This window comes from Thunnus maccoyii, chromosome 8 (assembly GCF_910596095.1).
Source record: "Thunnus maccoyii chromosome 8, fThuMac1.1, whole genome shotgun sequence".
NCBI lineage: Eukaryota > Metazoa > Chordata > Actinopteri > Scombriformes > Scombridae > Thunnus > Thunnus maccoyii.
The window spans coordinates 11,290,543-11,305,112 of NC_056540.1; the positions used below are offsets into that span (position 1 = coordinate 11,290,543).

At 40.5% G+C, this 14,570-nt stretch overlaps 1 protein-coding gene across 6 annotated transcripts; it reads left to right on the forward strand.

Annotated features, from left to right (window-relative positions):
- The first annotated feature begins 1,157 nt into the window (after positions 1-1,157).
- LOC121901890 (cytoplasmic polyadenylation element-binding protein 4-like) lies at positions 1,158-12,410 on the forward strand. 6 transcript variants are annotated; one of them, XM_042418966.1, is made up of 13 exons: positions 1,158-1,289; positions 2,222-3,341; positions 3,470-3,568; positions 4,429-4,522; positions 6,424-6,474; positions 7,294-7,317; positions 7,657-7,833; positions 8,089-8,178; positions 8,299-8,417; positions 8,871-8,985; positions 9,079-9,260; positions 9,418-9,646; positions 10,081-12,410. In XM_042418966.1, the coding sequence occupies exons 2-12, from the start codon at positions 2,277-2,279 to the stop codon at positions 9,643-9,645; spliced, it is 2,244 nt and encodes a 747-aa protein (XP_042274900.1). In that variant the 5' UTR covers positions 1,158-1,289; positions 2,222-2,276; the 3' UTR covers position 9,646; positions 10,081-12,410. The 6 variants fall into 6 exon arrangements, with proteins under 6 accessions (XP_042274900.1, XP_042274901.1, XP_042274902.1 ...); XM_042418967.1 differs by having other exon boundaries at positions 4,432-4,522; positions 9,418-12,410; XM_042418965.1 differs by lacking the exon at positions 1,158-1,289 and adding an exon at positions 1,325-1,739 and having other exon boundaries at positions 9,418-12,410.
- Positions 12,411-14,570: the final 2,160 nt, after the last annotated feature.

Here is a 14,570-nt window from a genome sequence, read left to right on the forward strand (position 1 = left end):
CTATTTCCCCTAAGAAGGTAACCTTTGCTAAGTCACTCTGATGAGACAAAATGGTCACCACTAATAACACTGTTACTGAGCTGCACAGGAACTTGTTGCAGATTTGGTTATGATACCACATTTACCCTTTCATAGTGACCACATTTATGTATGTGACTTTTACTGGAACTGTTTCAAAAGAGCCTCTTTTGCTTGAATAGGTTTAACACAGTAGGCTATACATTACTTAAATACTCCCACTTGATTAAAGTATACTGTAGGTCCAGCATGAGTACTTCAGACCTTCTTTCTTCTCCTGGTGAATTATCATTAAGGTTTTCATTAACCAGCTTGAGCAAAGGGAAATACACACCTATGTGGAGGTTCTCACTTGCAGGTAGACATCAAAAGAAGGAGACACCATTGCCATATAAAGATATTATCTGACTCAAAGGTGTTATAATAGGTTGGCATGATCAGAGCACAATACAGATCAGACCAAAGTAAAATTAATCAAGCTCTCAATCTCGATTATGTGCTGAAAATAGCAGCAGCAGCTTATTTTAATGAGATTGCTATGCCAGGCTTTGCTGTGGGCTTGGGTTATAGCAATCCAACAAAAGGCTCCATCTATCTATCTATCTATCTATCTATCTATCTATCTATCTATCTATCTATCTATCTGTATTCTTTGCTGGCAAAATACTTTTTCTGTCCTATGATACACCAAACACCAATCCTGAACAGCTGCTATAGGCTGAGAGGGAGGAAAAACATTTGTTTAGTCAAATCATCTCATCTGCATTTGGATTAAATGGTTGCAAATACTAGGAGCTGCTTTTTAACCCTTTGCATTCCACTTACAAGGGCTTACAATACTCTTATTCTTTTTTTAATTATTAATCTTGTTGAGGGATTGGATAGATATTAACTTGGATTGCCTTGTATTTTCCCCAAAACAACTCCTCCCATTGATTTCAAGGCGTCCTTATTTGGGAGGAGAACGTCTTGAGTGCATGTGCCATTCATTGAGAAGTGCTGTAGGCGTGACGCTACAACAATCATCCAATCATACGCTAGATTTCAGTGGAGATGGGCGGGGCTTAGAAGGAAATCCTGACACGCACAGTGGCTGGTGGCTGCTCGCGGGGGCGGTGCTTACAGACGGAAGTGTCTCCCGACTGGCCCAGCTGTCATCTAGATGAGAGAGAAGGAGACCATTTACACCGGCTGCCTAGGAAATGCAGAAAAGGGAAAAACGCTAAAATATGGCAACATCAAAACGATAAGGTCATGACGCCGAACTGAAGGTAGCTATGCCCGACATATCACCGACACACACTCGTTTTGTCGACGTGTTAGGACAGGGGACGAGCGGGGGTTGCGCTGCGTAATTTGGAGATGTAAAAAATGATGACAAGGATTGGTGGGGCTGTGTGACATTGAACATACAGGACACGAAACAGACGAGGTCGTTTAAAGAGCCATACACCATTTCCAAGTTTGTCATGTCCTGGAAAATTTTTCCACCGGGTTGTCGGTGATAACGGAGCAGTGAACGTTACTGGGAAGTCGAGGGACATTGTAGCAGCTGAGTGCCCGTTTATTTGCAGATTATGTTAACGTTGCAACGTCTGTAGCGGCTCGGTGCAGGGAACTACCCCACATTCAGAACAGACCGGAGACGTCATCAGCATTTTCCTGTATTTAAATGGTTGCGTATGAGGAGGTCATTGCTGAAAAAAAGGGGATATTATTCGGTAGGTGTCCATGCTGTAACAGCGCTTAAGCGTTCACAGATAACACTGTAATGCAGAAAGGCTACTTTTAAAACAGACCTGCCGGGGTCTGCATGATTAACAGGGGCACATGGAAGGTGGCGGAGCAGCTGTTAGCTTGCTGCTAGCTGCGTAACGACCTTTTTGGAGACGTCAGCTCCACCAAGCCAAGCTGTGAGCTGCCCCTGCCGCTGGTAAGGTTAGGTTGGGTGTTTTTTCCTGGTGGTTGCCTGCCTTGCTATCCGTGTTATATTTCATCTAGGCCTCCCATGTCTTGGCGAGTCAATGATTTAATCTCATTGATTGCATCACAAGACCAGGCAGGGTGCAGCCCAAGCACATTCACTGCGTTTGGCGAGGCTTTTTTTTTTATAGGCCAGATCCACTTTAGGTGTAACAGCTTTATGTTTTTTTGTCACCCCTTCCTCCCCCCATTTCCTGCCCCTGCTCAATCTACATTTTAGGATAAAGAAGAAGGTGAAAGCCAAAAGTCAACTGAAGATTTACTGGGTGTCCTAAATGGGGGACTACGGGTTTGGAGTTCTGGTGAAGAACAGCAGTGGTAACAAATCTGCTTTCCCTGTAAGGATCCCTCCTCACCTCCAACCCCAGCACCCACACCACCCCTCCAACCCCCCCAGCCCCCCCTCCTTCGTAAACAACACCTGCTCCACCAATGGGGGCAGTGCTTGGCTGTTTCCTGCCGTAGCCCAACACAGTAACATGCAAGATGAGATTCTGGAGTCAGACAAGTCCAAGGCCTTGGACCTGCAGGACATGCAGGAGAAGTCTCAGGTCCAGGCCCAACCTCAGGCCCTCTCTCCAGGCCAGCAGGAGGCCGGCGGAGGCTTAGGGGAGCTGGAGGGAGCTCTGCCAGAAGACGGTTCATTGGAGAAGGGTTCTTTGGAGAGCAGCGGTGGGAAAGAGAAGCTTAGGATGGAGTCCCCGGTGCTAAGCGGGTTTGACTACCAGGATAGCCTGGGAATGGGTACAAGCTGTGCACAGTCCACCTCTTCCTCCTCCTCGCTGACTAGCTTCAACAACTGGTCCCCTGCTGTCCCATCCACTCAGTCTCCAGTGGTTGGAGACGACGTTGGAGGATTCTTCGGCCCCGCTGGCTCCAACGCCAACGGACCTCCCCTGCTGTTCCAAAACTTCTCCCACCACGCCGGACCTGGCTTTGGAGCGGGAGGTAGCTTCTCCCCGCAGATTGGACCAGTCTCCCAGCACCACCCTCCCACACCTCACCCCCAGCACTACCATCCTCACGGCCAGGGGGTCCCACAGCAGCACCGGCGCTCCCCAGCTAGCCCTCACCCGCCTCAGCCCTCCTTCCCTCCGCACGCTCATCGCACCGGAGCCTTCCCCCAGCTGCCCCACCTCGCTCCCGCTCAGAGCAAACCCCCTTCGCCTTGGGGAAGCTACCAGAGTCCCTCCACACCCACATCCACCTCCTGGAGCCCTGGAGGTTATGGTGGCTGGGGAGGCACGCAGGGGGTCCGAGAGTACCGGCGGGGGGTAGGTGGAGGCATGACAGGCCTGAACTCAATCTCCCCGCTAAAGAAATCCTTCCCAAACAACCAGGTAGATAAAAGTGCCACAACTCATCTAAATGCTAATACATCCTAGAATATCCTTGCATTATTTGATATAATAGTCCAAAATATTTTTGACCAGGAGACTTGTATGAAACTCATCCGACTCTCCCGCAGGTTCCCTCCCAGAAGTTTCCCAGAAATAGCTCTGGCTTCAATCATAAGGGCTGGGTGGAGGACAGCATGAGCCGCTGTGATAGTGTCTACCCTTTCCAGGTGAGCCTATCACATTGGTTACACTCACTGATGTTTATGGAACTATTGGGTTTTATTCCCAAAACAAAAAACCCAACAAAACAAAACTGTTAGACTTGGACTGAGGTCCTATAGACCGCAAATTGTAAACGTCTTGTGTGTGCTCTGGGGGCAAATTGATGTTAATCCTGTTTAACACGCTCATCTGTATCAAATGTAACAAATAAGCCATTGAGCAAAACAGGATACGTGACAGTTTAGGCCAACTAAACGGATGAATTGAAACTTATTGTGTGTGCTTATGTCTAAGGTCTTATCTAGATCATTTGGTTGGAGAAGAGCGGTCTTATCATCTGCTCTGATCACATGGCCTTCCTCTTGTCCTGATTCGAGAAGTCTTGTGCTTCACTGCAGCTTGGCATGCTCTCAACCCATTTAGATACACAAGTGAAGCAAACTCGCTTGTGTTGTTTATTACTCATCACAGCTTCTCTTTGTTTTTGGATTTTTTTTCAAATGCTAATATGTTGTTTCAACATAGGCTATTCAATTATAATGTGCATTGATTGGAAATTGGCATTTCTTGCTCTTTAAATGGCATATTGTCTTATATGATGATATCAGGAACAGTGGAAAATTTTTGATTTGATTGCAGAGATATGCAAGTGACTGTGTGTAACACACTCCGGGCTCCATTTTCTGTTTACAGTGCTTTCCGCTGAAGGTCTCTACGGAGATACTCTGCAGCTTTTTTTAAATTTTTTTTTTTTTTATTAGCTATTAGCATCATAGCAAACTATGTCAGGGCTCTTGCAGCCTGTTCCCCCTCAGATGATGATGTGAGAAGTGAGGAGGCTAATTGTTGTCTTCCTCTCTTTCAGCAGGAGAGAACACGGTCCTTTGATGGTTTCAGTATGCACTCTCTGGAGAACTCTCTGATTGACATTATGAGGGCTGAGCAGGATTCCTTGAAAGGTTGGTTCCCACACAAGCAATAGTGAGGAAGGGATAGTTTCTCTCACCGCTGGCTGTAGATAAATACAACCGTTTGTTGCATGTATTTGGCAGTAAGTAGAAATTGGGTGTCTTTTCACATTGTTGATAATTAATTCAGTTTAAGCATGCATGCTGCAAATTGGGGGCCAAAAATGAGATGGCTGTGTATCTACAGCAGGTGGACAAAAACAGAAATGTTGTAAGTACCAATTTGGTCTTTCTCATAATGTTTTTTTTTTTGTCAAGACTTTCACAGGACTTGATCAGCTTGATGGCAATTTCCGAGGCTGTAGTCTGGAGTTTTATCAGACAAATATATTGTTTTTTCTTTCAGTCAGTGTTGCTGAGGGTCCGCTTATGATGACATATGTTGTTTGTTAATGTGGTTTCATATAAAGTCAGGATTTTGAGACTGTTTGAGACTTGTCATCTTTCCCCACAACATAATTTGATAGCAAATGCACCAACAAAAAACAAATATTAACAAGCTTTACCAAAGTTATATTTAGTGCACATTCAAAATTCATAAGTATGGTTGCCAATATCAATAACCAGCCCCAAGTATAAGTTGTTTCTTTTATTTTGTCTATCCCTTTTAGGATACTGTGCAAAATCGGTCTTTCATATTCGGCTGAGCTGTATGACAAACGGCAACATAGTAGCCAGTAGCAATATATATTCTCATATACAATTTTCCCCTATAAACAAAAGTGTGATTCAGATGCAGTATAATTAAAGCAGTATAAGTAAAGCAGTATAAGTAAGGGAGTATCAAATCCTTGAATCCTACATTCCTACTGACCCAAATTGTGTCCGTAGCACAGATTATTGAAAACTGTCAAGAACTGAAAGCCAGTAACACATGTCTGGTCAGATGTCTAATCTTGTTTACTAATTCCGTGATCAAACCATTCCTGATCCTAAATTGTAATTTTATTACTTAAACTCTTATTAAAGTTGAGTTCATGTTCAACAGCTGCATGTATTTAGACAAAATTTCACATTTGAGAAGTTTAACTGACTTCTTTTGTCAATCAGAAAAATATGTTTGTAAGTATCAAATATAGTTTTGGTATCAAACTTGGGAACTGTATCACCTCTGGTTTTGAAAATTTTCCAAGTGTACCCTGACCTGTACACACACATGTTAAGATCAAATTAGGTGTATGAACATTTCATGAATGAAATCCACTGAGGTTGGTTACATTTCTCACATTACAGCATATTTCTGTCTGTGTTTGTAACTCCATCTTAAACTCAATGTAACAATCACCTGCATCCTTTTTGCTGTGGATCCTCTTTGATCTCAACTAAAGCTCTCATTAATAAAACATTTCAGCTCAGTTTTGTTATAATCTATCTTAAAAGGACATTTTTCCATCCGTGTGAAGCAGTCAGCTCTACTTGAAGACTTTTCCATTATGCTGATTTAGGCCACGCTGATGCACGTACTTTCTTTTTAAAAACTTGTCCTTGATCATTTATACTGTACAACCTTTCTGCCATTTCTCATAAGAGTGTTTTCCATCTCTTAATTTACAAGTTGGCCGTCTCAGTTATCAGAAATGTACTAATAATTTGCATAGTTGTCAAGTCTAACGCAAAGTCTTGGACTTATCCCAGTAAATTTCTTGCATATGATATTACACTAACATGCACTTCTGTTAACATTTAAGAATAATTAGTTGAGTTGAGGTACTGTTTGATTTGTATACTTCCAATGTGCAATCATAGTACACATTACCTAAAACCATGCCAACATAATGTTAATGGGTAAGCTATTTATACTTAATGGAAATAATTTAATGTAATTATTACTCCAGTTAGGAATCATTTCATGGCGTTGTGTTTTGAGTCTTTTTCCTGTTTTTGTCATGTAGGTCGCTACAGCTTCTCTCACCAGGGTGGAGACGGGCCTCTACCTATGAATGGTATGTAAATTACTGTACATACATACAAAAATGCAGCGCTGTAGCTGTGGTCAGGACTTGAAATTAATGCTGGTCAAATGCAAATGGATTCTGGCCATTTTAAGAATGTACGTCAAGATTAAGCGCTACACTAGAAATTTACTCGTATAAAGCAAACAAAACAGGAATCTTAGGACATTACATAACCGCACTGAAACATAAAGCAAGTAGCAAAAACAGACACAGACATATGACTTGTTTTACACCTTTCTAAACTGCTGTGCAAGTCAATTTCATGCGTGTCCAAAATGGCTCACCAAATGGAAATGAGAAACCAGACCAGCTTTTCCAAGCAGGAAGTAGATGCTGCAAATGGCAAATAATGTGCCTTTTGTTTTTGACTTAATGTTTGCTGACTCGATTTTCAATATCTCAGTTTTTTCCATGCACAGCAATGAGCGTCATAATCATTGGGTTATGATTACATGCCATATTATTTGATGAATGATTTCATCTTTCTCTCTCTAGTTTACAGTTCTGTAGATTTATTTATACCAGTGTGATGTCAGGTGCAGTCTATATATACGGGTGAAATTAGATGCAGTAGATTTATTATGCTAAAAGTTTAAATTGATGCATGTTGGCATTTTGATGGGGAAAAAACATTTTTAGCTGGTGGAAATTCAGAGTGCTGTTACTTTGAAAGGTAAGCAGCCATTATGGTTGGTGACCTGAAAAATTAATTTCAAGCCCTGTCAGTGTTTTTACATATTGTTTTTATCATGTGCCTTTTTGTAAAAAAAGCCATTTCAAGAGTTTTTTGTGTTGTTTTACATGCAGCGAGAAGTTATGGCAGAAGACGAGGTAAAGCTTGTGAATGTGTCTTGATTTGTTTAATGTTATTTAGAAAGCAGCAATGACCCCTGAAATGATGACTTTGTGGTTTTGCCTGTGTTTGTCTGCTTGATCCTTCAGTGTCAGTGACTGTTTTGCCTTGAATGTTGAGTTTATGCCCCTTTTCTGCAGTGCGTGAAATAGCAATCATGGCTGCTTTTGTTTGTATTCCTTGACATTATTTATGTACATCTAATCAAAATTCCCAGCTCATTGCAATATTAATATACTTTCAAAATAGTAAGAATTCTGGTTTAACCTCAGTAGTGGCGAGCCACTATGTGTAATCAAGATCATTTTCCCCTCTAGGTCATTCCTCTCTGTTCCCCATGGAGGATGAGCGCTCTTTTGGAGAGGACGAGTCAGGTGACCAGGGGCTTGCTGGCCTTGGTTCAGCCCACTGTTTCCCCCACCTCAACGGTGAACGTGTGGAGCGTTACTCTCGCAAAGTGTTCGTTGGCGGGCTGCCCCCAGATATAGATGAAGGTAAAGAGATTATTGCAATCCAGAGGATTCTACACCAGCCCCAGTTTTTCATTTACCTTGTTTTAGACATTTAAATGTAAGTAGTATCATAGATTTTATGTTTACAACTCTGTTGCCTCAATTACACTGTTTATTATCAGAGAACATTTTTCAATTCTACCAATTCATGTAAAATAATTTGGTTTTCATGGTCACACTAAATGACAGTATTGGCTAAATAACTGATGAATTTGCTAACCGAGTCTCCTGTTTCAGATGAAATCACTGCCAGTTTCCGTCGCTTTGGTCACTTGTTTGTAGACTGGCCTCACAAGGCAGAGAGCAAGTCCTATTTTCCACCAAAAGGTGAGTTGAACCAGTATGACATTATATTTGTGAAAGCAGGTGGACTCAACAGTGTTGGGATGATGAGTATTTGCTTGTTGTGTGTGTGTACTCATCGTTCTGTATGTCCAACCTTTCTAGGATATGCGTTCCTGCTGTTTCAAGACGAGAGCTCTGTTCAGGCTCTGATTGATGCCTGCATTCAAGAGGATGGGAAGCTTTACCTGTGTGTCTCCAGCCCCACCATCAAAGACAAGCCTGTGAGTGTATTAGTCTCTGTGGCAGCAAACAAGCAGTAGTTTGGGTTTTTTTTGCGCAAATGAGGGTTTTATTGTGATAATCCATCAGGTCTTTAGATTTTCAGTTGAAAACTTGATCAAACAATAGGTTTGGTTAGTGTTTTCATCTGGTTATATTTATCTACTCTTAGGTGGCTGTTACTTTATATTTACCCACAGCACAAAAGGTGACAAATGTAAATGCTGACATCACTGTTACACCTACAGTATTTCACCATTATTTGAGGGCTTATTGTAAAAAAAAAAAAAAAAAAAAACACCCTCAACTGATGACGTCCTGTAATGGCAGCCAAATTGAACTGAATAAATGTGTTAATCCGTGTTACATAAGCAGCAAGCCGCTTTCATTTTCACACACAGAGAATTCATTATTTTTTTTTTTTTTTTTTTTTTTTTTTAAATCTCTTTTTGTAGGTCCAGATCCGACCCTGGAACCTAAATGACAGTGACTTTGTAATGGACGGCTCTCAGCCGTTGGACCCAAGGAAGACCATCTTTGTAGGAGGTGTCCCTCGTCCCCTTCGCGCAGGTACATGTCATGTTGTGACGCCCACAAGCATTGCATTCCCATAACTGAAGCTGTTTTGATCCCATTAACCTGAATTATATATTGTCATTCCAGTGGAGCTTGCCATGATCATGGATCGTCTGTATGGGGGAGTGTGTTACGCTGGGATTGACACAGACCCTGAACTCAAGTATCCAAAAGGGGCGGGGCGAGTGGCCTTCTCCAATCAGCAAAGCTACATTGCAGCCATTAGTGCCCGATTTGTTCAACTGCAGCACGGGGAGATTGATAAACGGGTGAGTCAGTCTAATGTTAGCAGCTTCTTGTCCAGGTCTTAAAATGAAGAGTTGATGTGCATAAAATATCAATTTGCACCTATCCAACATGCGTTCAAATTTATCCCAGCCTCCATTTTGACACATTTTCTGTCCTTCATTTCATCCCTCCTCTCAGGTGGAAGTGAAGCCATATGTTCTGGACGACCAGCTGTGTGATGAGTGCCAGGGCACCCGCTGTGGGGGGAAGTTCGCTCCTTTCTTCTGCGCCAACGTGACCTGTCTGCAGTACTACTGTGAGTACTGCTGGGCAGCCATCCACTCCCGGGCTGGCCGCGAGTTCCACAAGCCGCTGGTGAAGGAGGGCGGGGACCGACCACGACACATCTCCTTCCGCTGGAACTAAGGCGAGAGGGCAAGGGAGGGAGAGAACGCAGGATCGGGGAGGGATTGAGAGAAAAGGGGTAGTTAGGGAAGGGGTACGGGCTACGATATGAAAAATAAATGCACTTTTCTTTTAAGTTAAAAAAAAAAAAAATACTTAATTTATTTTTTATTTTTTTTTAATTGGGCCCTCTAAAAGAAGTAAATGCTAAGAAGAGAGTGAAATCCCATTTATGTTTTGACTTTAAGTGTGCATGAGCATATGGATGCATTAGATTTGGATTTAGATGTTTTCTGACTTGACTGTACTTTCTGTTGGTGTTAGCTGGCAAAGCTGCTTACATTTGTTGTCAAGAGTAACATAAAATTTAAGTGAGGTTCATCATACCTAAATCAGTATACTAACTATGGAAGTTGCGTTTTAAGAAGGGTGCATTTTCTTACTTTTTGCTTGCAGGATTAGAGAACAACTGTACCATTTACCAAAGGTTGAGTGCAAATGGTTGGGTTGAACAGAGGAGGAACACCGTTTCAGATGGTCGGATGATGATTGAGTTTTTTTTCAAGCAGCTCAGTGTACAGAATCTGGCCACGTCACAAAACAAAATCTCCCCTCAGTCTGGCACATGTGTTTAGATTGCTGGCATGAGTTTTTAGGTCTTGGTTTAAAAGTCGACACTTTGTAACCAGAAAGGGCAAACCAAAGATTGGCCTAAAACGCATCATCAAAAGCAGATGTTGATCTGAGGGTTGTCAAGGAGAATGGTGTGTCCTCTTGTCATATGGCGGAGGAAGGCTGGAGTTGTCTGGAGTTTCGGTCAGTGGGTTTCAGCTAATAAAGACACAGCCCTCAGGGCTCAGGTATTGGCAGTAGTATTTGCTCACTTTATATTGTCAGGGATATTAGCACTGGAAGCTAACATGCTAATGTAGTACAAACTAATGGGAATGCACAGTCCAGTCTCCCTGAGCTGTCCTCATGGTGTACCACTGCACGCTCTACCATGACTGGAGCTTCTATCACAAGTGTTGTGGTTGGATATGGTAGTAGCTAGAATTTGCTGTCACAGAGATAAAGATATTATTTTATACATGGCCTGCTGATTTTTGTACAGTGTTTTATAGCTGATTATTTTGTCATGAACATATATACATTTATTATGCACTACTTTTCTAAATATTTTTTTCAATAGTCATTTTAGGCACATTTTTCACAGATGGGAGAACTCCTTTTGCAATACCTCATTTTTTTCACTTGGTGAAAAATAATTTTGTACCTTTGTTACTAAGAGATCTGCATTTATGGTAAACTTAATTTAAAAAAGAAAATGAATGATATTAATATAATTTTCAATTAGCTTTTATATATTTAAGTGCTGGTAAATCTGAAAATTGTCTGGTGCATTGGTGTGATTCTGTAGATAAAAAAAAAAAAATAAGGCTATCATTAGCCAGTCATATATGGATTCTCCTCTGTCCTAATTAACATAATTACAGGATCCTAAGGCATGACAAGACCTTTCTAAAATGATTTTGATAGTCTTGAAAATATATTCTGATATTTCGCTCCTAGGTGTAGTCAATAAGATTATCAATAGGGTAAATGTTTTGGCTTTGGTCAACGTGAAATCTTCCCTTCTATCACCGGAGTGGATATCAGCTGTTTGAATATTTAGATCCTCTTTATGGGACTGCCTGTAAGTTCTACTTATTCTTGGCATGCATAATGTAATACAAAAATAACATGGCTAGTGTTAATGCAGGACCTAATGTAATGCACTAGATCTCCTTTTTGCTTTTTAACTTTCTTTTCCTTATCTCTTTGAGATCACCTCTCTTGTAGCCTCTCTTTACATGATGGAGTCTGCCTTCCTTACACAGACATGATGTTTATGCAATCTACACAGTGACAACACTTTGGATGCGTTTTGTAATGTAGAGGTAGGACATAGGTGAGAAGACTTGATCACTTGACCCCCTTTGTGATGTGGCATGCTTTGGGACATAACCTGAATGTGATTTAATGTTGCAAGTTAACTTTGAGCCATTATGTGCAATACTTATTCTTTCCAGAAACAAGTCTCCGCAGTGTAAGTCATTTAATCCATATAAACCATGCAGTCATTTACACATTATTTGTTTCCTATTGTTCATGCTGATGTCTGCAAGAAAAAAAAACTAATTTATACCTGAATTTATTTTTAAACATTAGTTTTGTGCTTATTTACTTATTTTGCTACTACCATGCTACTGTGATTGAAAACATTGTATATACTAGGTCGATAATGTATTTAGCATTTGCTATATTTTCAATTGAAATGTATACCTATCATTTTGATCAGATTTTTGTTATATTTTTGGGGTGATGTGTTAAACTCGTTGATGTGTCTAGTTTTTCTAATTGCTGTATTGTGCTCCACATTTTCAGATGAAAAGAATATTGATTATGTCTGTTAGTATTACTTGATTGCAAGATTTCAATAGTTTTTAATTGTATGCTGGGAAGGTTATATTTATTAACTTTTTTTTTTTTTTTACCTGATATCATTTTGATTTTTATTAAGTCATTTCACATTTATACGTAAGTTCAAATTTTTATATTTTCTTCCTGATTAATTTACGCTACAATACAGACGTCAGTTTTTATAGTTGGTTTGTAGTATTGAAGTAAAACAAAGATCTAATGTCATATATTCATTTGCTGCCAACTGTTTGTAACTGTATGCATACATTTGAAGTATTTGTAATGTGAGATGTTGAACGAATAAAACAGCTGTGAGGAAGAAATATCTGCCTAATTTTTTTTTTTTTTTTTTCTAAGAAGACTGTAATAAATCGCTTCTCTTTCTAGCAAATGGGAATCTCATAACTGCTGCTGTTGTGTGACAGCACTTTTGTGGCACATCTGGTGAGTTAGGTTGAATCAGGTCAGAGGTATTTATAGGCCAAGGCTTATTTCAGGCCTTACTGAGAGCTATTTAGCTCATGCAAACCTCATGTCTTTTGTCTCAGCCTTTTTGTAGTCTAATAAAAGCTTGTGTTTTTCTAAAAAGGGAATATAATACACACAGGCAACATGCAGTAATACCATTGATCATTTAGAGATTGTACCACTCTAGTATGTAGAAATTCAGAAGTTTTCAGAGTAATTGCACTTATTTCAATGGGGACTGAAGGAAATGTTTCATGCCAAAGACATATAAATAATATAGTATTTTTTGTCCTCAATCCTCTTACAGAATAATAAATATGGATATTTTTCAGCGAATAGTTGAAGTTCTTGGGACATTTGCTGATTTTTCAGACTTACATTTAACTTCAGTTTCTTTTAATGTTTTATGTAAAGCACCTTGAACGTCCTTGTTGCTGAAAATGTGCCATATAAATAAACTTGCCTTGCCTCAGTTAACTTTATGGGTGAAATTTACACAGGTAATGATGAATATTTGGCCTTTTGAGCCCATAGCAAACGAGCAAACCACACTTTGTAGACCATACTATCCACACTGTGTGTTTTACTGCCACCTGCTGGCTGACAACACCACAACCACTAAAGCCTGCAGACAGAGTTGGACCAAGGGAAAAGGCAGTTGGCGTCTTCCTCCAAAAAAGTTCATGTTTGTAGAGTCTGGAAGGGGGAATTATGTCGGCTAAGACTGTGTATGTGCCCCGGTCTGGCTCACAGCTCGACTCCAGTCAAAGAGGTGAACCACAAATGGAGCAGACCGACCTTTCCACTTGTAATGGAGCTCAGGCTCAGAGGGCCAAGCGCGGGAACAAACGGGCCAGATGTGAGAAAGCTCGGTCCGTTTTAAAAGTCAAGTTACCCGGTCTCAGCAGCCACACCAAGAAAGTGAAAAATGGGGACAAGACGCCGAGGAGATGGATGTCAGAACCTACTGTAAATGAATCCAAGACAACCGTCAGTCGAGAAGAAGAAACACAGTGTAATGTTGGCCTTAATATTAGCTTATCAGTTAGCTAACATACCTAACTGTTAGTGAGGTTAGCTGTTGCTAGGTAGCAGACATTTTTAAATGTACACAAACAGACAAATGAGCGCTAGTTTATCTTGAGTGTAGCTACACAATAAGAAAAAACATCAACAGTGCAGTAAAAGCTTAGGGGTAACAAGATGATAAAGAGATTAAAAAAACCCTTATAGAATCAGTTATTTTAATGGCCAGGAGACAACTGTTGAAAATGAACCTTTTGGCACAACACTAAGTTAGAACATTTACAGTAATGTTGATAAATGTGCATTGTTTTTGTAAAAATGAACAAAACCATGTTCCTTTTTTCCATCAAAGTTTTGCTTTTTGTTTTGTCTTGAAAGACTGTATTTTCAGCTCCGTTGGCCTCAAACAATCCCTCAGACGAAACAATGGAAAGGAAAAATTACTCTTTGGTTAAACGGCTCATAACTCATGAGGTCAGAAGTAAATATTCCTCGTGTTTGGGGTCACAAGCCGGAAAGGCTGAAAGTAACTGATCTAAGGAAACCCAATACTGTATCCCAAACTACTTTGGTGAAACCTGAAATATTCAGGTGTTGTTTAGATTGTATTAGAGATATTTTTTTTCAAATGAATGGTAATTTTCTGAGCTGTTGTTTGTGGTGGTGTTGCACTGGATTGCCTTTTAAATTGTTATTGTGTCCTTCACACAGATGCAGATCTGCTAATTTATTATCACAACAATCTTTTCAGATGGATTTCCAAAGGTCAAAGTCTTTACAATGGGTGACCATGGTTTAAACTATCATGATAAAGAATGTAGCCAGCGAGACAACAAAATCAACATGATCTTGCTTTTTTCCGAAGAACATTGAACAAATACATTGTTGGTACTAAACAGGTTTAGCTAGCAGGAGAAGCCTCATATTCACATGCAGTATTTGTGTTGTCAGGTGCTGGAACTGATTCTGACTCTGTTGGTGGAGATGTT